Source organism: Podarcis bocagei (genome assembly GCF_964188305.1).
Source record: "Podarcis bocagei genome assembly, chromosome: 1".
NCBI classification, from domain to species: Eukaryota; Metazoa; Chordata; class Lepidosauria; order Squamata; family Lacertidae; genus Podarcis; species Podarcis bocagei.
Genome location: NC_138125.1, coordinates 67,802,470 through 67,828,418, shown reverse-complemented (window position 1 = coordinate 67,828,418; position 25,949 = coordinate 67,802,470). Strand labels below are relative to the sequence as shown.

The window sequence follows — 25,949 nt, the reverse complement described above, 5'->3', positions numbered from 1 at the left end:
CTGGCATGCAGCAGAAAGGAGACTGGAACTTTTAAAGAGGTGATGCTTTATAAATAAACAAAAATTGTCATAATGGGAAAGCAAATCCATGTGCACTGGTGAAGCTACCATGGACGATTATGGATATAAAGACATCAGGTATTTTAAAGTAAAAAAAACCCCAAATTAAAATAAAGGGGAAATCTTGAAAGTTGATACAGGTGAGCAATTCCCACAAGTGAAATTAGAGGTAGCTAGTCACAAATGGTAGCTAATACATTAAAAAACACACAAACTGTATACATTAAATGCATCTGAATGTACTCACATGCACTATTTCATCCAAACTGTTGAAAATGTACTTTCGGGCCTCTTTGGATTTCATCCCTGTCTCTCGTTCATGTTCTTGCAGTGTCTTCAGAAATTTAAGAAATGGATGGTTTAATTATTAATATACTGGGGAGGAAATCATTCTGCGGCACAAAGCAATAGCAACCTACAGTAGGCATCACTGTGTTTTCTGTTTATTGCTGTAAAAATATGGCCTTTTCCAAAAATGGAAATGTTCTATGTCTAAGAGAGGTGTGCAAGGCAACTCATTTTAATCAGCTATGCCATTTACCTTAGTTCCTAGAGTTGATCCAAATGTTCTCCAGTCAGTATGAAGGAAGAAGCCAAAACTTTCTCCAGTCCCCCTTCCCCTTGGCAACCTTACATTTTCCTGACAATCTGCAACCCTTAATACCACTTTGATTGCAAGATAACCCTTCTGCAGAGTAATAGTGACATGACCATACAGCCAATCAGTTTTTGCTATGTGATGACATCAGAGGACAAGTGAGGGAGGCTGGTGGAATAAGGGTCCTAAAGCTGCAGTTGTGAAAAAATCCAATCGAGTTCTATCTTTGCCTGAAGCACAACTGGCGGGAAGGCAGTGTGCCAACACAGAGGGATGTGCTTCCTAGGCCCCTCCCACAAAACTGCTTCTTCCAATCAGCCACCAATACAGACCAACCATGTGTTCACAAAATATACCCCCTGTTCTGCTTCAGCTGTATTCCTCCTTGAAGGCACATGTATAGCCAAAAACATGGACGGCAGGAACTCCTGTCTGCGCTTTCAAGAATTCTTAGTACCTTTAATCTCCAACTAGAATATGGTGCATCTGTTTCTTTACAGAAAAACCGTGTGGTCTTCGTTCCAACGTTCAACAACTGCTCTGGAGGTGAGCCTTGTGTCTGTGAAATGTAACGAATCTGAAAAGTGAAAAGAAGTGCGATTTTTACAAACACATTGCTGTACGATTGCATCTTGAATGGTGGTTACTTCCAGGGATGGTGGGTACGTGCAAAAAGGTTTATACCCCCCTTGGGATCACCCTTACCTTCCAAGTAAGCTTTTACACTCTCTGCCTGCTTACTAGGCTCTGGGATGCTCTTGTGTGGGCTCTTGCAAGATCTCACAGGGCCATTTGAGTTCTTGCAAGAACATCCCAGAACCCAGTAAGAAATTCTGGGAAAATCGAGTGAAAAAGAAGCTTTTAAGCTCTTTGCCTTGCATGCAATTAATTTTGCGGGATTTCAACCAGCCAGCTTTCAACCACACAAGGTTGAAATCGTGCACAAGGTACAATTGTACTGTATACAGTTATGATTTTGAATGCCCGCACCACCATTATCCTGCTTAATGCCAATTATCCAATACTGCTGTGCTTCAAGAGCTTGACTCAAAGGGAGTTATTTTAAACCATTTTCTTGGTGTTTTTAAATATCGGTGCACAATTATTTCGTATGTTCAAAGTCATATGACAAAATCAATGAACTCTAAACTCCAACTGACTAAACTGCAGACTTAAACAGATAAAAGTATCTCAGATCATCAAGTTTCTACTACCTGGTCATATTCGAGGGCTCCCGGATACAGTGGCCATCCAAGGAATAGCTCAGCAATCACACAGCCCAGTGACCACATGTCTATGGCTTCACAAAACGGCAAACCCAATATGATTTCTGGTGCTCTGCAAATAAAACAGGGATGGTTAATGGATATTCCACATAAAAACAATAACCTGAATAAAAACTGGAATTTGGAAAACATTATTTAAATAATTGTAAAAGTAAAATAACTTTGTTTTTTCTGTAAGGTAAACTGTTCTTATTAAATCCCCCATCTTCCCACGCAGACCATACTAGTTATGTGCCATGGAATCTACAAATTATATGTTATTCTGCTTCATCATACTTTACCAGTTGTGGCTTTCAGTATCTGGGCTATTTTTACTGCAAACACAAAAAAGTTGACACTTACTCTGTAGTAAATTCACACAGTGCTTTATTTTTCACCTGAATGTGTGTGAGAACTTGCATTGTGCTTTACTTTGCACATAGCAGTATCTATGGAGACATGCTCTTCAAGTGTGTGCTAGCATTAAAGTTTAGTAAAAGAAATTAACTGAAAACCAAAGTAAAAGGATACTAAAGCATATTCAACAATGCATCATGGGCACAAGGTTAGGCCATAAATATTTCTTTATTTAAATTTACAGTTCACCCATTCCCAACAATTACTGAATTTATTATTTATATAGCAATTAAATTTATTATTTCGCCTTTGTTCCTAACATTTGCACGAATCCAGATGTTTTGTTGACTGTGAAGTGTAGCACTTTTTCTTTATTGGGCAGAAGCTTGATTATAAAATGTGTGTGTCCCATGGTTAGGCTGATGAACTAGGACAGAAAGAAACCACACTTGCTAAATAAACCATGGCTTACATAAGAACAGCTGTGCTGGATCAGACAAAGCTCATCTAATCCAAGACAGGCAACTCTTCGTTTACGCATTTTGCAAGCTGGAGGGACAGTTGGTTTGCCCAGCTGAGCCGATACAGGTGACTCCCCATTCTATGCTATTTCACAGGGGGGTTCCAAACGTAACCCCCACATAAATGGGGAGTCATCTGTATCCTGGTGGGCAACAAGATGCCTATGAGAAACCTGCAAGCAGGGCCTGAGTGCTATAACCTTCTCCATACATGGTATGCCCAACAACTAGTATTCAGAGGCAGATCACCTCTACACAGCCATCCTGGCTAGTAGCTATTGATAAGTCTGATTCGCCATCGATATGTCTAGTTCCCTCTTACATCCTGTGTTAATGAATTTCAGAGTTTAAATATGTGCTGTGTGAAGAAGCACTTTCTATTTTCTGTTCTGAATCTCCTAACAGTCATCTTCATTGGATGCCCCCAGGTTTTAGTATTATGGTAGAGACCTATCCACCTATCCAAACCTCTTGGTGAGATCCTCCAGGCTCTTCATTATTTTCACTGCCCTTTTCTGAACCTTTCTGAGCTCTCTGAAAACCATTTTTGAGACGTGGCAACCAGAACCATACACAGTATTCAAGTGCAGTTCCATATCACAGATTTATATGATGACATTATGGTATTAACAATATTATTTTCAATCCCTTTCCTAATGAGTCATTGTGCGCACACCAGGTCAGTGTGTTACAGTGGAACCAATTCATTCTGAACATCCATAATGGCTACATACAAAGCCCAGAAAGACTGTGAATTTAATTTTTCCTCATATACCGTATTGGCCCAAATTTAAGCCACGCCTGTAAACAACTCGCACCTTTAAAATTCAAGGGGGAAGAAGAAAAGACAATACCCAAATATAAGTCACTCCTTTAAAATTCCGCAGGCACTCACACCCGTTCCGTTTTACCATATGTCTGTTTCAGCAGCGATATTGTAAAAGCCAATTTTTGTAAGGTTGAGAATTTAACTTTTCGCAGTCAGAATTTGGAAAAAAAAGTGTGGTTTATCTGCAAGCCAATATGGTAATAATGGTTGAGCCCAGGGAATTTCCTCCCTAATAACACCCACATGGGTTGGAGCAGGGGAGATTCCACATGTGCCATGAAATATTTAGATCCAAACATGTGCATATTTTGTAACACAGAATATTCATCCATTGTCCATCTGATTGTATTTTTCAGTAAATCAATTCAAGACTTTAAAATTGCAGACTATAAATCCAACTGAAAAATTAGTATAGGAAGGAAAACTGCCTGATGTGATCAGAAAAGTGAAATTAATGAAAGCTATAAAAAGTGCAGCATTGTTTCCATGAATCTACAAATTCTGAATGTCAACCCTTTGTTGGATAAACAGAAGGAAAAAAGTTCAAAGAAACAAGTGAATTCTCATTAATATGTAGCCAAGAACTTATTGCTAATAATGGAATAAGTAAAAACTGCATTTTCAATGTGGTCTGGCTGACATTTCAGTTGGGTGCCATAAAAATAAAAATGATCCTTCAAGCAGCTTAAAGTCAGGAAGACTACCAAAGACAGCTGTTAATTCAGAGAACTTCAAAGTCACATGCCTTCCAGAAAAGTATAATGCACTACAGACTCTATATATTTAAAACCTGTTTCATTTCCTAAAATGGCATGACAATCATGCTGAAGAAGATTCCCATCAAAAGCCAAAAATGGTAGCAGCAAAATCTCTTTATTGTGGTATTTTTTACATGTTGAATTTAAATAGCTCAAATATTTCTGAAGTGATGAAATGACTATTTTTAGCAGACACTTCAGCAAGGCACTACTTTAGAAAGGGGGGTGTTTTAGTTCTGAGGACCACATTAGAAGTATCTCATGTCATGATTGCAGAAGCTGTTACAGGTTTTTATACTCAGTAACTCAGGAGAAACTTAAAAGACTGACCAACCAGATAGTAAATCAGATTTCAAATTAATAACGAATTCTGGGCAAATCCTTTCCAACGTTTTGCTTTTAGTAAATAAAGAAAGCAGAACACCATGCCTAGCTGCAACTGAGATACAGTGGTACCTCGCAAGACGAATGCCTCGCAAGACAAAAAACTCGCTAGACGAAAGGTTTTTTCGTCCGTGATTTGCCTCGCAAGACGAATTTCCCTATGGGCTTGCTTCGCAAGACGAAAACGTCTTGCGACTTTGTTAAGCCGTTTAAACCGTGCTTCGCAAGACGGAAAATTCGCTAGACGGCAAAAATTGCGGAACGAATTAATTTCGTCTTGCGGGGCACCACTGTACTAATATTTGTAAGACAACTATGCCGCATTACAGAGCTAATACAACAACAATTTGCTTTGGAATATGTGTAACATGATTTATAAATGTTTTGACACTCACAATATTGTTACAATAGTTTGGCCCTGAATGTTCACAATGCATGCTGGCTTAATCTACTCATCAGATCTATATTAAGGTATAAATATCTATAGTACCTCTTATGTACAATATTTTAATTGTACCAATTACATGATATTTTAATTGTACCAATTACATGATATTTTAATTGTGTACATTGTATGTCTCTTAAGAGACAACTGGTGAAACAAAGTTTAGTCGTTATGACTGAACAAAGCCTAAAAACTGAATTATGCTGGGTGGAGCCTAAACAAACCTTTGGCACAAATTTAATTTTTTCTTATGCAAAACCAAACAAAAGTTAAAAGATGCTCATTAAGCACACTATTTTTATTTTTTTCAAAAAAGGGATAAATGAAACAGCTGTGTGCATTCCCATCCATCCCCCCCAAATACTGGTTTGTTTTTGTGTTTGGGGTGCAAGAAGTATACTCGGGATGGGTAAATCGCTATTCTGTTTTTGATCAGAGAGATACTCAAAGAGCTTTTGAAGCACAACACAATGGAATGGTGATCTTCCCTCCCTTCCTTGCCACAAGCTCAACAGGAGGGCTGAAACTTGTCCTCTGAATGTTGCCCTGCATGGCACTTGGAACCTCTCAATACAACCTTAGGGATGATACCCTGTTCCTTTCCCAGCTCTGTGCTTCTGAGGCAAAACCAACATGCTTGCATTGCAAGTGCAGAAATCATTCCAACATCACCTACTCAATAAGGAGGAGAGCTGGATCTTAGGTTTGCCACACTGCGTTGCTGAAGCTCTTACAGCAGCTTAAACTATACAAGCACAACTGGAGGAATGATCACTCACCACTACCTCCAGCTCCCTGTTTGGGAGGCGGTTTGTGGCCCTTCTGTGTTTCACTGTACCTTTGAGGTACTGTTAGTGCCTCAGATAAGCCATCTAAAAGCAGATGAGTTTGGATAAAAGAGAAGTGCAGCACAATATCAGGTACACAATCCTGCCCTTTACAGTGGGTTCTGGCAACACAAACTGTTGGTTGGCTATTAAGGTAAGCCAACATCTGTGGGTCCATGTTTTCTTCTGCTGCCAGTGAGTAAGTTACGTTAAGTCATCCTCTGTACTTTGCCAACAAGCTAATAATTCATTTTCACAGCAGATTTAATGCAGAATGCAAACATCCACTAGTATGTACTAGAATATACAGTGGTACCTCGGGTTACGTTACCTTCGGGTAACGTAATTTTGGGTTGCAAACGTGGCAAACCTGGAAGCGTATACTTCCGGGTTTCAACATGCGCGCATGTGCATAAGAGCTCTATCACGCAGCGCGCATGGACAGAAGCGGCGCCTCTGGATACAGACTTTTCGGGGTAAGTACGGACCCCCAGGATGAATTAAGTTTGTATCTGGAAGGTCCAGTGTACTCTGCTCCCATCCATTTAACACAATGAAATGCTATCGTTCAAGGAATCTATGCCATAAAAACATGATAATTTGTTAATCATAATGTAAATCAAAACACATCTCTCGTTCCAGTCATTTGTTTTGCTCACAGTTGTCACAAATTAACAGCTACATTGAATGATATATATTTAAAGGGCAGAACCACAGGTGGGCGGGCAAATTAGCTGTAGGGCCCTTCCCCACCACTGCAGCTGCTACTTACATAAACATATCCAATTTCCAGAGACAAATGAGACTCTTCAGTCAATCACTGATGATATATTAACCACTATGGAAGAATCTAACTTAATGCAGAGACTGCTCAGAAGCAGAAACTGCTCCGAGTGAGCTAACATTCACACCTGTCATCCTACCAACTTTCATGTGGATGCCTAGGTCCTGGTAGCTCACAGCACCCTCCTTTATATGCTATGCAGTAGCAGTTAAAGAAGTCCAAAACACTGGAATTAAGGACCCAGCTTTTCCAGAATAAAGCACATCAAATTTATGTGAGGTGGTTAAAAAATAATGCAAAAAACACAGCTCAGAAAAAGTACTAATAAAAGAATACTGTTGGAAAATAGGAAGGGGGAGAATGCAAGTTAGAATGAAAAATATATCTAGATATCCTAGATATAGATGGCAAGGCAATGACACCATACCACAGGAATAAAATAGCACAGACATGTGCTCAAGCAAGAAAAAAATGGTGGCCAAGTTAGCTAATCAGATACTGGGCTGTCAGTAATTTTCCAGAACTGAGAGAGAAATGTGCTCTCTCACCACGAAGGCATTTCCTTCAATTACCTGGGCTGCCATAGTGGCTTTGGAGCCCAGTTCATACCAGATAACACAGGTGCACTCAATCCGTGATCTCACCACAAAGTAACATCTTGGATTACCCAGAGGCCTGCAGGAACCAAACTTTTGTTAAAGGATTAATACATGTGTGCAGAATGTCACTGTCTCCTCAGTAAATAAACAAAAAGCTTTTCTCTGCACATCTGTAGAGTGGGGAAGACCTTACATGTAAGAGGCCTCTAGTATGTTTCTCATTCAGACAAGATTGATTCCATGTCTCTTATTTAGCAAGTAAGCATACCACATGACATGTTTTTCAATTCCTGTACTGATTACACCTACACATCCACTGCCAAAAAACTAATCAAACAGAAAAACATTTCAAGGGTAAGGAGCATGCAGTTTTCCTCCCCACAAAAATCATTTTTACTTTTATTATCCAAAACACTAAGTTAGAAGAACAAAGTTTTCCAACCAATAGACAAAAAATGATTGTTTCATTTGAGCTGGAGCACATCAGAACCTATTTGCAATGTATGGCTTAGTCCTGAAAATGTGAAGTAATCATCTCTGCTCATGTGCAGAGTAGCTTTCACTAGACTACTCACAATCAGCCTCTTATGTCTGAGATTAAGGACAGCATCTTCCAGTGAAAAAGGAGGTAGAAAAGAATAAGAATTACAGCCATAGTTTCCCACTTGAAACTTTATAAATTACCTATTATACCAACACGAATTGAAATCACAATTGTAGCTGTTATATAAGGGATTATTATATCTGAATGGAATGGAATGGAAATTATTAAAAATTTGGAATGCAGAAAAAATGTAGAAGAATGAACTCATCAACTCTAGCATGTGAGGGGTCCAGTTTAGTTAAATTGTATAATTTGACATTTAAATAATTGCCATTGATAATGGTATTAATTGGATAAAATTGGTATTGTTATAGTGAGGCTGTTACTGGAACGATATTGGAAAAGCAATAAAAAATATATTTAAAAGAAAGGAAGGAAAATGATTTGGAGTCAGTGTGATACTGAGACAGGCATACAGCTCATATTTTTCATTTCAAATATTCACTGACACTCAAAAAAAAAAAAGGTAGAAAGAAATACTAGCAACAGCTTTTTACTCCATTCTGCCTTCAAGATAACCTGAATTTAAGCTAGGGAAGGGGCTTGTTGGAAGCACATGCACACACCTTTTCTGGAAATACAACTGCACGGGGCTCAACCTGCACTGCCCAGCAGCTACAGCCACTTTCAATAAGTGAATGCAGGAAAATGGCTAATATGGCATTTGTTGCATACACAAGCCATTCACCATTGTTCCTCCCAATCCAATTCAAAAAATTATATGCAGCATGATTAAGCAAACATATTATTAATTATAGAAAGAAACTCACACTGTGTCAACTGTAAATTGCTTACCTGCTCTCTCTCTCTTTATAGCAAAGTCACAAAACAAATACTAAACGAAACAAAACCAAAGTAAGTAACGCTCCCTGTTGCTTCTCTAGTTACCGGAACAGGCTAAAAGCTATGAAATATGCCCTTCATGGAAACAGCTCTGAGCATGCTCAGAACAGATGTATGATTCTAATTGGCTACCACATGGTACAGGACAGTTCTTAAGGGGTTTCAAGCAGTCCTCCCTAACCTGATAAGAGTGTCTGCTGGATAGACAGAGTGTGTGGCTTTGAGATTTGGGGAAGAGGAGGATTTTAAAAATTGTTTCACACCTTCAACTGTGAGCCAGGAGTCCTAGTGGAAGATCCCCCACAGTTACAGTATCTGACCCATTGTTTTATGAAGACAAATTAGTTCAATTTATTGGATGCTCCAATAAGCATCCCATTTTTTACAAAATCACACTAATGCAATTTATTAATCAATGGTCAATTTGATCTATAAAAGAATAACTGAATACATTTAAAGATGATTTTCATAATTTTAATGCTTTATATTTTTGTAAACTTGGGGGGGCAGCTGTTTGTTTTTTTACAATCAAGAAGTATATAAATTTTGGTAAATAAATAAACCAATCCAGAAATACGGTTTGTTCATTACCCAAAAATGCATATAATATTTGCATCTAGATACATTAAAATGATGTTTGCATTTCTGGTAGCAATTTTTACAACCAATGATTTTGCTCACATGACTACTGTATTTTCCTAGGAAAGACTCTCCACTTAGCTGGATTAGCACACAATTGATAGCCGGATTCCACTGCTATGAGATACTGTCAAGTCATCATTTCGAGAACAACCCTATCAAGCTGTTTTCGCTATTCAGTATGCATGTCTATTAGAAAAGCTTATCATGAAATTGCTCTGCAAATGCAGTTTAAAACCTGGTCCAACGAATATTCAAGAGACACATGACTGTCTGGCTAATTAAATGAAATCCAACTGTTCATCAACAGTTTTAAAAGGCATAATACAGAGCAACAGGGTTCAAAGGCACAAACCAGCAAACATTAAGCATGCTTGAGCCTCAACAAAATCAATGGCACTTTACATCCCACTGGTTTAATGTAAAGAGGAGTGATGTGAAATCAGCCCATCTCAATTTGAAATGAGCTGTGCTGCATTTGGGAAAACCGAACACTTCTTTTGAGAGCTTGAAAGAACATCCAGCCACGGGTAGTTTCCCCACCGTCATCCATCATCTTGTCTGCTAATGGTGTAGTGCATGGGTAGGTAAACTAAGGCCCGGGGGCCAGATCCGGCCCAATCGCCTTCTAAATCCGGTCGACGGACAGTCCGGGAATCAGCATGTTTTTACATGAGTAGAATGTGTCCTTTTATCTAAAATGCATCTCTGGGTAATTTGTGGGGCATAGGAATTCGTTCATTTCCCCCCTGAAAATATACTCCGGCCCCCACAAAGTCTGAGGGACAGTGGACTGGCCCCCTGCTGAAAAAGTTTGCTGACCCCTAGTGTAGTGGTTAAGGGTGCTAGACTGTGACCTGCCAGGCCAGGATTAAAAACTTCACAAAGCCATAAAGGTCACTTGGTGATCTTTGGCCAATCACTGTCTCTCAGTCTAGCTTACCTTGCAGGGTTCTTGTGAAGACAAAATGGGTAAGAGAACAATGTATGTCGCCTTGAGCTCCTTGGAGGGAAGTTGAGCTATAGAGGCAATAAACAGATAATAAAATAAAACATATCCCAGTTCCCACACTAACCAAGCTGGGCAAGAAGAGAACGCAAGCACTGGCTAAAGCTGAACACTCTTCCTAAGTTCCCAATTCTCTGTATGCTTCTGAGCATACCTGGAATGTCTAATGTTGATTCAGACAACAATATTCAAATAAAGTCAGCCTTACATCTTGAAAGCTGACAGTTGTAAAGTGGTTTACAGTCTCAGAACAGGAAGGCTTCCACATGTACATCTTCCACTCTCATCCAATGTGTGAAGCCTGCTCAGGTCCTGGCAATTTTGGCAGTGACGAAAGAGCAAACCCCACCTTGCATCAAATATGACAGCAAAACAGAAATTTCTGGGGCAGGTTCTTCTGCCACACAGGTCTTCCCACAGACATCTGGCTTCATTACTTGGCCAGCAGCCGCTTTTGCCTGCTAAGTAAGAGCTTTTGTTCCCAAACAAGCACAAGATAACACCCCGCTTCTGATACAAATGTGTATTCCTTAGACTGTCAAGCAGTCACTGAAGACATAAAGCTGAAATATACAAGCTATTTACTGTGAAGCAGTCCCCTATGCTCAAATGAAAAACTCTAAATTAAGTGGATTATGTACTACATGCCAAGCTCCTAACTCTCATGGATGCCATGTTGGATGTTGACATATAGTGTCTACAAAGCCAAAACAACAAATAAATAAATCTCCAGAGTTCTCTAAAGACAGGGATTCTTTGTCCTTTCTAGCTATTCTGTTTCTTCCACGTATCCTCTTCCCATACTCTGCATTGACGCATATTTCTCACCCCTACAGTGAAGCTACGCTTTCTCCCAAACCCTCAAATTCTGCAAGTATTCTGCAAGCTACAAAATTGTATTTAATTTACATAAGTAATGTAAGGCTATAAATACAAATTATGTACCTGGCAAAACATTGTTTCAAATTTAGCACAAAAAAAAATGAGAATAAAAGCATGAATTTGGCCATGTGATTTGAACTTTCTTTACTACCTGTTTCAGCTTCCCCATGCTTCAGCTGCCAATGCTTACCCTTCACCTATAATGGAATTACAATAGCAATTCTGTGTCTAAAATGCATTTGAGAGTCTTGTTGCCAGCTAGTCTCTGTTTAATTCTCTAAATTGATTTTCTCTAGCTGTGTAGCATTCCTAAAAAGATCTGAATACATCATTTGTCTTTTCAGTACAGCACATTAGCTCCCAATTACAACTGTTAGCTATGAATGTGTCTAATTATTTTCTCTTTGAGGATATCATTAAAGTCACTAACAAAGGAACCAAACTGAATCCTATCCTATCCCCTACCCATCAAACACATACAGACACACAATGGAAAGCTTATGGACCTATGACATCACCTTAGAATGTCTTCTTGCGACAGTCAAGCATACGAAAATCAAACAACTGGCCTATCCCCTCACCTGCCACAACGCCATCTGCCATGTGGGAAGGATTCCAGGAGGAAGAGGGGGAGGCAGGCAGACAGACAGAAAAAAATGTCAGGAGCTTGCTCCTTCTCCAGTTGAGCTGCCTAAACTTTGTTACAAAACTTTTGGCATCCTTCATTGAATTTTTATAATGTGAGCTGCTTTGAAAACTTCAGTCAAAAATACAAGCCTACTAAAACAAATAATTATTCACCTGCCTGCCAGTAGGCTATATTTTTACAAACTATTCTGTTTCCTTACCTATAGAAGGAAACATCATAATATTACTACAGCAGTGGCAGACTCAGTACAGTGGTACCTCGGGTTAAGTACTTAATTTGTTCTGGAGATCCGTTCTTAACCTGAAACTGTGCTTAACCTGAAGCACCACTTTAGCTAATGGGGCCTCCCGCTGCCGCCACGCCGCCGGAGCACGATTTCTGTTCTCATCTTGAAGCAAAGTCTTAACCCAAGGTACTATTTTTTGGTTAGTGGAGTCTGTAACCTGAAGCGTATGTAACCCGAGGTACCACTGTACTGAACAAGATAAAGGCATGCAACATGTGAAAACGTATGTCCAGATGTATTTATTTAAAAATCTACACCTCTTCCTTCCTTCCTTCCTTCCTTCCTTCCTTCCTTCCTTCCTTCCTTCCTTCTTCTAAAAGAGATCACACTGCCTGGCCAAATACTGGTTGACTGTTAATAGAATTGTAACACAGAGTAACAACAAATCTGAGATAACAGAGTGATGCAAGCAAATTATTTTACTCTGTTACTGTCTTTTCCCAAAAGTTGGAAGCCTTTCAGCCATACGACAAGAGGTAAATTCATAGAGGCTAGCCCTGGGCACATTGTATAATGTCATTGCTGCTGTGTTTCTGACCTCCTGGACCAACCTATTCAGTAATTTAAAAACCAAATGTAGGCAAATTGGTGCTTGCAATCTTACATCAGAACAAATTAGTTCCTGCAATCCAACATGGTCATACAGAGGCAGGAGGTCCCTACAGACTACATGTCCCTGAACGTAGGAAAGTTGCATTAGGGCCAGATGTAATCAACCCAATATACCAGGGACCTTGGTAAGGGTGGGCTGTATGCATGCCCCAGGGTCAATATCAAAACTATGGTAAGGCAAACCATCTTCTCTTTGCCAACAAACATTTCTGACAAACAGATTTTGACCCAAAAAACTTACACACATATAATTTGACTTGCTGAAACACTTGACAGTATGCAATCATGCTTAAATACTGCTGGTCTTCCTAAGCATGTTATTCTCTCAAAGTGAAGGTTTGCCACCCAAAAATGAGCATTAAAACGGAACTTTTAAAAGCAGCTCCTCCCACCAAGGCCCTTGTAAATTAGCAATTCCTAGCTTGTATTGTTAGCCATTAAAAACAGCCTTGATGAACCAGCCCACCTATCCAGTATCCCATTTCCAACATGGACCAAGAAGACATGGGAACAATGGAATTTGCCTTATGCAGATCATTGGTCCATTTGGCTCAGAATTATCTACGCAGACTGGTAGCAACTCTCCAGAATTCCAGATTGGGTACATTCCCAGCCCTACCTGGAGGTGCTAGGGATTGAACTTTGGACTTCTGCATGCAACGTGGATGCTCTACTATGAGCTCCCAAAACAAAAGTGGCACAAACCAGCCAGTGGAAATCCCCAGACAACTAAATTAAAAACCAAAAACCCAACATATTTCAAGCTACACACAGGCCCTCCTTCATGGGAACATGTATACCTGAAAGGTACAGTATTGGGCTCTACATTGAAATAGTTTATGAGAGTCTTTGCTGAGCTATCATGGAGGTCTATCCTCCACTAAAATCTACCTAATACTCTTTTAAAGCCAAATAAAGTGGTGACCATCATACCTTGCAGCAGTGAATTGTGTCTTAACACTAATTAAGGTCAGTATTAAGACGTGAGGTTCCTAATCCAAGGTCTAGAGTTGGTTTGTTAATTCACAATTTTGGGTTTGGACAACATGGGAAGTAATGGCCAACTAAAAGCAAAGGTTTCTAAACTCCTCTTCTGTGTCATGCTGGAGGAAGAGGTGGAAAAAAGGGAGCACAAGTACAGGTGGGAGGCTAGGCTCATTTTTGTGACACTAAACCAGGGTAAGTCCATATTGCAGTGTTTCCCAACCTTTTTTGGGCAAAGGCACACTTGTTTCATGAAAAAAATCTCGAGGCACACCACCATGCCAGATGGGGAAAGGTCACTTTTTACTTATGTAAAAAAAAATAAAAAAATAGTAACAGCATAGAAGGTAATGGTTAGGCTAGCATCCCTCTTCCAAATATGCTAGGTTTTTATTTGCAGGGACTGTTCTACATGGGAAAGCATTCAGCACTGTCATTCTCCCATCTGCCATCTGAATTGGTACTATTCTGGGTCAACTTACTCTGCTGCATGTGTAGATGAAAATGGCACCAAGTGTGGGGGAGGGGGCAGAACAGGTTTCAGATACAGGATATTAAGCATACACGTACTTCAGATTGAACTGGTTGCTTGCTTTGCAAGTTTTCATTTCCCAAATGACTGCCTTGGCAAGCGCAATACCTACCAGGCTCAACGCCGGTCTCGCGCTGCCGCTTCCCGCGATCTCAAGGACCCGGGAGGAGGAAGACGTGAAGGGAATCCCGAAGGCGCGGAAACCTCGCGCATGCGCAGGCCTTCCGCCTGCGACAGCCCAGTAGGCCGGCCAAAGCGAGCGGCGATGGGATGTGGGAGGGAGCTCGCTCGCCGCCCCGCGTGTGCCTATGTGGGGCACGTTACAGCCCCGTGACGTCAGCGCCACGCAGGCAGCCAGGCAGGCAGACGGCGAGAGCCCCGCGCTGGGCGGCCTCTCCTCGCCGCCGCCCCACCTCTCACCGCCCGACTTGCCCGCCTCCCTCCCACGGCACACCAGGCAACGTCTCGCACCGGTTGGGAAACACTGGTTTATCTCTTTGATGTCTGATGGGAGGGCATTCCACAGGGCAGGTGCCACTACCGAGAAGGCCCTCTGCCTGGTTCCCTGTAACCTCACTTTTCACAGTGAGGGAATTGCCAGAAGGCCCTTGGCACTGGATCTCAGTGTCTGGGCTGAACGATGGTGGCGGAGACGCTACTTCAGGTATACTGGACCGAAACCGCTTAGGGCTTTAAAGGTCAGCACCAACACTTTGAATTGTGCTCGGAAAGGTACTGGGAGCCAATGTAGGTCTTTCAAGACTGTCGTTACGTGGTCTCGGCGGCAGGTAGCAGCGCTCACAGCTTACGGACTGCACCGTGTAACAGGTGTCTGGCCCAGCAGCCTAAGGCGGACAAGCCACTGAAACAGGCATTCAGAATCCATTCATTTCATAAAACCTGCAGGGCTCAATCTCTGTGTTTGTGTATGTGTGTGTTTCTGTTTTGCCCAAGGGTCTGGGGGTGGGAGAGAGCTCTTTAGCATGATACTTTTAAAACAATTAAATTATCAACAAACAAACCTGATGATACGAATAGCAACGTCAGGTGCTACCGGGGGGGGGGGGAGAAGGGGGCCTACTCGGAAGTAAATACTGCGTCCAGGCGCAATTAGCGCTGATTTAAGGTGCACCAAGACTGCCTAAAAACCTCACCAAAGATATGCAACAAAGCGCTTCGTTGCAGAGGGGAGAGTTTGTGCACCGTGGAGGCTGGAGGGCTTCTATTCTACATGCGGGGGTTGGGGGGGCGAGGAAAATGTGCTCCGTGGGGGGGCGGGGAAGGCAAGAAAAGGAGCTGAGCTCTAACTATAGGCTCCCACGCTTGAGCAGGCCCGACTCGGTGGGGCGGACCACCCTCTCTCCTGGAGGAGGAGGAGGAAGAGGAGGAGGAGATTCCCATCCACGGCGTGGCCTCCCGCGCTCCTGAAGGGGAAATCTCTGCAGCCCAAGACTCTCCGCGAGGCAGCTCCTCCCTTCCTGCCTTGAGCCGCCGCCAGCCGCGCCCCCCTCCCCAGTTATCTGCTGCCTGCCAAGCCCCGCCCCTCTTCATTGTCCTCCCCTTCTGTTTATACACAAAGACCCCCCATCTTCTTCCCCCTTCCCCTTCCTCCATCCCTCGCTTTTTTTCCTCTCTTTCCTTTTTTTAAAAAAACATTTTCTCTTCCCCTTCTTTTTTTCCACCCTTTCTTTTTTCTCTTTCTCCCCCCCCCTCCCCGCCCTCCTGCCTTCCTGGGTTAAAGGATTTGAGCAATGGGTCTGGAGGTGGAGCTCGTCGGAGGATTAGCCCGACTCGCCCGCCTCCCTCCCACGGCACACCAGGCAACGTCTGGCGGCACACTAGTGTGCCGCGGAACACCGGTTGGGAAACACTGCCATATTGCCTTCAAATGCATTCAGTGATTAGTTTTAACATTAATACACATCATTTAATTTTTTTTGAAATGACTGAATTTTACAACCACATTCAAAACTGCTAATGCTGATTTGCTAAATATTACAGTGGTACCTCAGGTTACATACACTTCAGGTTACATACGCTTCAGGTTACATACGCTTCAGGTTACAGACTCCGCTAACCCAGAAATAGTACCTCGGGTTAAGAACTTTGCTTCAGGATGAGAACAGAAATCGTGCTCCGGCGGCGTGGCAGCAGCAGGAGGCCGCATTAGCTAAAGTGGTGCTTCAGGTTAAGAACAGTTTCAGGTTAAGAACAGACCTCCGGAACGAATTAAGTACTTAACCCGAGGTACCACTGTATCTTACTAAGGCTACAATACTATACAAACTTATCTGAGTTTAAGTCCTATTGACCATTGAGGTGCTTAATTCTGAAGAAACTGTATAAGACTGCACCATCAAAGTTTAAGTAGCATCTACAGTATATGGTATTTATTTTAGTAATAAGAAAGTGATGATGAGTTCCCAACAAGTGACAGAACCCACATCCTTACTCCAGGCTTGATTTTACTCAAGAGCCTTTTGTTTTTTGAAAGATTTACAATCTACCAGACCATTCTTGCCTAGTGTCTCTGTGTGTGTTGACATTAAAATATATGTTGGGCTGGCAGGTCTAGGTTTGTGGATCCTGCAAAATCTTGTTTTTCAAGCAGGAACAGTTATCATCAAACTGTCAAAAGAGGAGACTAGTTTTAGCAATGTTACACATTTCAGTCTTAAAATTCAAAAGTTTTACATTTCAGTCTTTTCAATTCAGCTCCAGTGATGCATTACATTTTGACTTGTCAATAAAATGACAAATGGATAGCCAATGGACTAGTAATCAGTTTTAGCAATAAGTAAATAAAAGTCACCATAATTGAGGTAGTGGTTGGTTGAAAGGGCAGGACAGCCTACGATGGGCCAGAGGGAAGGGAGAAAATGACTTTTCCCTATCCACACAAATTTCTAGAAGTTTAGATATCTTCTTGAGTTCCCTGTTACTCGTGACTAAGAAGAGGGTAAATCCCTGAATACTCACTACTGAATCATTATGGAACAGATTACTCTTGTCAAGCACAGTATTAGACTCAAGAAGAGAAATGACTTGAGGAAACCAAGACAACATGCCTCACTTGCTAATCATACAAGCAGCTGAAATGAACAGAATTTGAAGTACATAGCATAGGGTTTGGCTTGTGGATAGCAAGATTAGTCAAGAGAAAATATTGTCCTTATGCTAAGAAACCAGCATCAAGTCTTATTGACTGTTCTTTTCCAGGGAATGCCTTACTAACACACACACCCCACACATATATCACACACAATCTAGTCAGCTTGTGGCACTGTAGAACCCAACAACCTCCCTAGAACAGATTTTGTTTTTTGCATAACCAGCAAGAAATAGTTGAGCTCTCCAGTGAAGTAAAGTTAACAGCTACACAGAGAGAGAAAAGAATACCAGATGCTATTGCTGCTTGATGTAACCATATCTGAATTCCACTTGAAAGATTGCTTGGGTCAGCAGGAGATAACTCCAGACAGAGTGACTCAGTGCAGAAAAAGGACATGAATGTATCAGCAAATCAACTTTTAAAAAGCATGTAATATTTGGTAGATACCCACCTGAGTGGTCTGAAAGAATCAAAACCTACTCTAACATGAGGCAGGACAAACATACCACCACAAGTGAAAAAGTATGGGGATGCCCTAGGAGGTTTATAGTTCTAAAGTGGAAAATTAAAAAGGTGTCAGCTCAAATTGTCCGCTTGAGAAAGCACAAACAGTAAAGTAACTGCCAAGCAGCAGCATGCTTGGTAATTACAATTCACAGTTTGTTTACATCGACACCAGCCAGCTGAACAGTAGAACCAATCCACATAATTTGGGCTTCAACTAAAAAAGAAAAAACCAAGCCAACCACACACAAACGCCACCCCAAAATTTCCTGTATGCTGAATTTGTCTGCTGAAATTCAGCCCTTATCTTAAAAAGCTGCCTTTAATTCATGTAGTAGCCCCTGCCTCTTCCCTAACAGTAACTAGGCTTAAAAGCATAGCAGCTGACTTAGAGCATGCTGACCTTGAGCAAATGAACGCACTTAGCAGCATGTACTTCTGGCTTATTTCACTGCACCAGCGAAACAGCCTCACCATCTATAGTAGTCAACAGTTTCTGGCCACCACCCCCTGCCTATTTTAAGATATCCCCCACAACATTTCAGTGATGCACAGTTCAAAGTGATAGAATAACATCTGAGGCCACATTCCAGCTCAAGTTGTTTACAGAGGAATCTTGTTCTGGTTCTCATGCGCTGCTTCTTTCATCAATGAGTAGAATATGGTCAGAACTATGTATTTCCACTTATACAACACGAATATACATAATTTCACAATATCCCTTGAACAGCAGCTAAATCAAGGGTTGTGGGAAATGTTCACTTATAAAAAGATAGCTAAATCATATCAGCATGTGACAAGATGGAAAAATATGAAAGGCAGCAGCTTTTGCTCACAAATACTATATATAGCATACCACATGTAGAAATATATTTGGTTTCGTAACTAAAAATGTAGCTAGAAATGTAAAAACACCTGCTTATCTGCTTTAACAATGTCTGCTGAGCTTTATCATGAAATATTATCAGAATCCTTAGCCTAAGCACACTGAATTTCTCCCCTTGAGAAACTGTCTTAAGACTCAACTTTAATACAAAGGGCAGAAATGATCAGTCCTCCAAGTACAGTTTTGACCATAAAACAATTTATTTTTAAAATTATCAACTAACCTTGGCTGTGTCATCTTTAATCTAATCCTAGTCACCAACCAAGTATAGCGGTACCTCGGGTTAAGAACTTAATTTGTTCTGGAGGTTCGTTCTTAACCTGAAACTGTTCTTAACCTGAAGTACCACTTTAACTAATGGGGACTCCCGCTGGCGCTGCGCCACCGCCGCACGATTTTTGTTCTCATCCTGAAGCAAAGTTATTAACCCAAGGTACTATTTCTGAGTTAGTGGAGTCTAGCCTGAAGTTTCTGTAACCTGAAGCGTCTGTAACCCGAGGTACCACTGTACATAAATAGTATGTATATAAATATTTGTACAAAACAAAATATGTTGCTCTCTCCTGATAACACTAGTGGTTCAAAACATCTGAAGCTGGATCCTGAACATCTCATTCTAGTACTCAGGATTTTGAAATAATTTTTACAGCTTTAAAAAAAGCTTTTAAAAAGTTTATTAAAAAAAAACAGAACTCCTGCAGATAATATGTATTGCCAGGTAAGACACATATGGTCCAGAAAATACCCAGATTTCCAGAGGTGTACCCTTGTCAGAATGTTGTGCTTGTATAACAGCACGGCTCCACTAGGCTCCTTGCTAGCTATAGATTTCATATGTACCTGCTTCACGAAGCTGATAGCAAGACTGAAGAGAGATAACTAAAATATTTTCTGTCAGCATTATTTAGATATTCAAGTTCATGAACTTCCTCAATTTTCAAGTACCCCACTTTACATTCAGAGATATCTAGTCATCCTTCATATAGCACTTTTGAGCAATTGAAATGTTTTATTCCATATTGTTATACAGCAGTTACTGTTTTTATTTAAAATATGTATCCACTGCCTTTCATTTGAAGTGAAAAAGCAGTATAGAATAAATACGTTAAAATTACAATAGAATATAACACACTAGTCAACAGGCCAGAGCAGAAATAAAACAGATGAATTCAACCATTTGATACTAACAGCCATGGAAAAAATGTTAATGAGATTTAGCAATCACTGAAACGCCAGTGTTGCCATTTGCCTTAGTGCAGAGTAGGGATGATTCTATAAAGATTGTGCTACGACTGAAAAAAATCTCTCCATAGTCAACTCCAGGTACATTAGGTCTGCTGATGAGGAATCTAACAGAGCTGTGTTTTCAACACTTCATGCATTATTTCTTTTAAATCAGGGTTCATCTTATAATGTGTGTTGTATATTTTGTTGTTTCTTCTGTTCGTAAACCGCCTTGTGTATTAATGAAAAGTGAAATGAAAAATGAAAAATTCATATTCTTTCTGTCTCTCTTCAATTTTCCCTTCTCAAGAGGACCTCAAAGTAAAACACACCGGTATCCTAATACTCTAAAGCAGACCTGCTTTTTTTTCAGAAGTGGAGCTGAAGCAGGCACATTTCCACCATTCCTTATATCAGCCATTTCAACAGTTGCTATCAATAATAGTCAATCACTAATATCTGTAAAAATATTTCCACACCTTTCTATTTTTAGCAACTCTGCCAGCTTTAGCCAGCATGTAGACTTTATTCCACAGGAATTTAAATTCATTAATACCTTTAAGATTAGATCCAGACTTGTCCTTCTGAGAACAAAAGAGCACCTGAAGTTTGTGGAATGGCTCAGGATCCTGTTCTGTTTCAGGCCCCAGTACTACCTCCCACAACAGCTCCAGCAGGCACTCCCCCCACAATCCTCCTATTTGGGGAAGTTACAGTGATCGAGGAATCTGCAAAACTCACATCCTCCCTCCTTCCACCTACGGAAGTGACCAGTTAAACAAAGTTTTGCTTCCAACAAATCTGGATCCAACCCATAGTAATTAAGGCCAACCTGCAGTATTTTAAAAAACCCAAGGTTAGCCCATTGATTTCCAGACATAGGCAAACTTGGCCCTCCAGATGTTTTGGGACTACAACTCCCATCATCCCTGACCACTGATCCTGTTAGCTAGGGATGATGGGAGTTGTAGTCCCAAAACATCTGGAGGGCCAAGTTTGCCTACACCTGGTCTACACTGAGTTGTGACTAACCTTTGACACTTGTTGGCATCCATCTGTCTCAAGAGACAATGGAGTGCGCCTCTGTGGGTTAAGTCAAACCGCTGCATTAGCAGCACCGAAGTGACCACCCTGGGGCACAAGCCTGAGCAATGTGTATGACGGTCCTGGGTTGCCCAGATGACAAGAGCCCTCTCTCAGTCTCGCTGATGTGGTCCAAAGGAATGTAGGGCAAAAAGTTTGGCATTGGTTTGGCTGCAGGAGTTGGTTTGGCTGCAGGAAGGCACCACTGGATATCACCCACAATATCTGCATAATAGTTACTACACAAAATAAAAGGTACTCTCAAATTTCAAGAGGTAACATGTATGTTTGCTGAATTCATATCCCTTCAACCAAAGATTTAGCTATAAGGTGACTATATGATAAAATCAGGTTTATATCAACTTTTCTCTCTCTCCCAGGCCATCTTGCGCACACAAAGGACATATTCTGAATTGTGCTTTACAAAGCAGAATTCAAAAATAGCATAACCTCTTCTGGACAATTACCTCATAATCCACTTTAAAGTCAGATAGTCCAGTTTTACACATGACACTTAAACTGAAGTTATGCTTATGAGGACTTCTGTGCAGAACCAAAACAAAAATATTTACACTCTGTTTAATGGGGTAAATATTCTAGGGAGAAATGAAAAATAGAATTCAATTCAAGACTTATCCAAGTCAACATGCTTAGCATGCAATTTAGTATACTGCAGACACTGGAGCAAAGTCAAAGCTTTAAAAATACCAATCAGAGGGCAGAAAAATGATTAAATACAGAAAGTTACATACCTGTAGTACCGAGACTGCAAATATGTTGAGCAGACAGTCTTTGATACATGGCTAGCAGATCCGAAGTCTATTACCTTAACTCTGTACGGCTGCCGGGCAGGATCCACCAACATAATGTTTTCTGGTTTGAGGTCAGCGTGTATTAAACCAAGACTTTTTAGTTTTTTCAGTGCAGTGGCCACCTGTTGCAGAATGGGCCGTATTACTTTTAGCTGAAGAGGACTAAATTTATTTTGTTTCAGAAAGTCATATAAATTCTGTTCCAACATCTCAAAAACTAAGCAAGTATGGTTTCGATGCTGAAAGCACTCATACGCTCTCACGAAGTTAAACTCATCAGCATTCTCAGTACTCAGTCTTGCTAATATGCTCACTTCTATTTGTCCTTGGCGTGCATAAGATGGATGATTCTTTAGAATTTTGATTGCCACTATTTCATTTGTCCCTCTTTTCCAGCACTTTACTACTTGTCCAAAAGTCCCTCGCCCAAGGAAATCAAGAACCTCGTAAGTATTTTTCACAGAGCATAACACCTCGTGATGCACTAGCTGATAATCTCCATCTCCATTGGTACCACTTGGTTTTGAAGTTGCAGTAGCTGTCACAACCGTCACTGGGTTTCCCAAGTTTGTTTGCAACATTGCAGGCAATATAGGCAGTTCATCAACAATCTGCATTGCGCCACTCTGATTCTCCAACTCTTCACTCTTACGCTTCAGTCCACATCGCTGGGGGCGGTCCAAGACGTTTAACCCACTTTCCTGTATCTCAGTCCAAGGTGCTTCCACTTGAGGTTGCTGTGCCTGCACTGCTAATATCTCTGTAGCACCTGCAATATTTTTTAAAGCAACAGCACTGGTCTGCAACAAAAAGGTCTCTCTTTGAGGTCTGTCAAATAGGTTTCTAGCCTGCAAGAAAGTACCAACACTGCTGGGAGGCTGAGCAATTCCAAAAAAATTATCATTCACATAGATCCGTGGGTAGATTCGTTCATGGTACACACAACTACTTGGCTCCACTTTTAGTTTCTTCACACTACAAAAGGCACTTGACTGAGTTTGATAAACATATGGTGGATAGACCAAGACTTGTGAGGCCATACCTGAAAGAAGAGGAAAAAAGATAAAGAGTCAGTAAACTTTGGCAGTTGTTTCCTAGTAATTTAATTATAAATCCATGAAAATGTTAAAACTTTTCTGTGCTTGCTTGGAGTTTGCTCATACTACACACAAAAAAATTGCAAGTCCTTTTGTACACTTGGATTTAAATACTTGAGTTGCTACATCAACAATACATCACTGCCAGAAACTATCCGTTTGCACTATTGCTATACAGTACTGTATGTTGTTTTAGAGTCATCTTAAGCACTAAAACTGTACAACCATTGCTACTCCAAGGAAATGCAGTCTTCATTATACACTCATCCACCTTAGAATCTTGAACTGAATTCTTAAAGCATGAGGGGATTGGGGGTCTAAAATGTTCACTTGCTTGTAAGCTACTATTCTCCAACTAGAAGCTTAACATAGCACAGTTTAAAGCATGCTAAGCCTGTTCAGAAGTGCAACACTATATTCAAATTATAATAATTCTGATTTTTCACTGAATAACCAAACAGCTTTCTGAGTTTATTTAATAAAGGGAAGCAAACTACAATTTTATTTTTAAAGGGTCAGCCCTTATAGTAGGTTAATTATATATAGAAATATATCAGTATATAGGAATCTCCATTAATTCCTACTACGGTACATTAGGTATTCGTAAACCAGCATCTTGTCCATATATGAATTTGCTTTTTCAAATTGTATACTGATGGATGCATATAACACATTACTTTATAAACAGCATACTGTAAAACATGTGTGTCCCTGCAGGTTATTTAACAAAATATAAACTATTTTCATTTATACTTTATACTTTTATATATTCAATGCCAGCATGCACTTATTCCTGACTCTTACGTACTTAACAGTGTCTGTGTGTCCTGAGTACTGCCTGATATAATTATTGGGAGTTAGATTCAGTTGAGGCCTCAGGTCTCAAACAAGTCACTTGAGGGGCTCTGGTCAGCCACCTTGACCCTTGTCAACCTTGGCTATTAAAAACTAGTTGGAAGTGATTAACTGGATGGGTCTAGGGTCTAGTGGTTAATGCTCCTTGCAAGATGGTATAGTACCAGCTGCCTTGAAGGATACAGTGGCGCAGCCCCACTTCAACAAGCCCACATTGTCTTGAACAACTACCACTCAATCATCTTTGCAGGCAATATGCTTGAGAAGGTGGTGGCCAGGCTACTTCAAACATGCTTGGAAACAGATGATCTTGATTCATTTCATTCAGGCTTCAGGCTTAATTACAGCACTGAAATAACTTTGATCATTCTGGCCGATGACTTGTAAGAGAGATGGCAAGTGCAACCTGGTTAATTCGCCTTGTTGTGTTGCTGGCTTTTAAAACAAAATTGAACACAGGATCATATTGCAGGTTGGGAGATGGGGACACGGTCTAGGAGTGGCTACAACTACCTAGATAGGTCACCATTTCGAAACCTTATACAGACAGTTCTGAATCTGAAACAGAAGCAACCAACATTGTGCCTTCCAGATTTTATTGTTCTACAACTCCCATTATCCCTGATCATTAGTCATGGTAGCTGGGAATGATGAGAGCTGGAGCTCAGCTATGCCTAGATGACATCACATTGGATACCCCTGGCTTGGAAGAATGGTGAGTAGGATGATATTCGTTACATATATACCTCGAGAATAAAACCTTGTGTGGTGCTCATTCAGTGAGTTTATAAAACGCTCTTCTGACCAGCCTTGAGGGTTCAATGCGTGTGTATGCTCATTTTTGCTCACTTCCCTGTACTAGTAAGAAATTTTGTTTGAAATAACCACAATTGATTAACTACAAAGACATTGGGAGCAAGCAACCATTCAGGAATGTAGTATTTATATACCTTTTTCTTAACTGTGCTCAACATTATCTCAGTATTCTTTACAAACAATGGTCCATAATGTTTTGTCAGATTGTGGTGTCCAGGACCTGGTGTGAGGAATTTGCTGGTTTGGCTGTTTTCAAGGCCACTGTGCACCAGGTGCCTCAAAAACATGACTTTTCCACAGTGTTTCTCCCAAACTTGAGAAGGGGGGGTAGTACAATGAAATTGCTGAAACAATCTACCCATATCTGCTGTTTTAAGGTTCGTCACTCATTACAGACAGCAGCACATTTGTGAGCAAAAAAAATGGAAGTCCAATATTACTATTTTCCATAACACAGAGAAGTGAAGCTACATTCACAGGCAAGAAGAGATTTAAACTGGAATTCTCCTGTTTTGTTTTTAAAGGTCCTCTTTTAGCAATATAGTAGAAGCATCTACTGCACAAGGCAATTCATTACTGTAAAGCACGTTGCCATTTGGGAACCTCTCAATGGTTAAAGTTAGTTTCTTCTTTCAACTTGCTTCCTCAACTCAGATGCATGACAGCAGCGATCATGTTTTCAAAATTCCAAGTGAAGCTAACACCAGAAGTATCCACAACTTGTAGGCACACAAAAATATATTACACATGGAAGGGATGAAAATTTGAATCCAGACACCCTTCTCAAGTAAAGCAATTCTGCAGCACCTAAGCAAAGGTTTTGTCTGAATGGTAACTAAGTAATAATTCTTTGTAAATGTGAACCTGCTTAACCATATGGCTGGCCTGCTAATCTCTTGGACATTGACAGATCTGAGGATAGCTGCCAAAGCTGCTCTGCCCCGAATGGAATGAGCCTTGATATGACCTTCAATTGCAAGCCCTGTCAAACTTAAAAGCAAGAAAGTAACAGAGGTACTCAGGCAATTTGTATATTATTAAAAGTACTTAAATAGTACTATAACACTGGTCTGAAACAAGATAGCAAACAGGT

The 25,949-nt window shown here is 40.7% G+C and overlaps 1 protein-coding gene across 5 annotated transcripts in view; it reads right to left on the bottom strand.

Annotated features, from left to right (window-relative positions):
* The window catches only part of HIPK3 (homeodomain interacting protein kinase 3), a 70,012-nt gene that overhangs the window by 18,853 nt on the left and 25,210 nt on the right, over window positions 1-25,949 (bottom strand). For all 5 annotated transcript variants that reach the window (XM_081198151.1, XM_081198155.1, XM_081198153.1 and 2 more), the window contains exons 2-5: window positions 22,029-23,130; window positions 1,873-1,996; window positions 1,116-1,235; window positions 308-394 (exon numbers count right to left, since the gene is read on the bottom strand). In XM_081198151.1, the coding sequence (XP_081054277.1) occupies window positions 308-394; window positions 1,116-1,235; window positions 1,873-1,996; window positions 22,029-23,128 (1,431 nt within the window). In that variant the 5' untranslated portion in view covers window positions 23,129-23,130. The remainder of the gene's footprint in view (window positions 1-307; window positions 395-1,115; window positions 1,236-1,872; window positions 1,997-22,028; window positions 23,131-25,949) is intronic.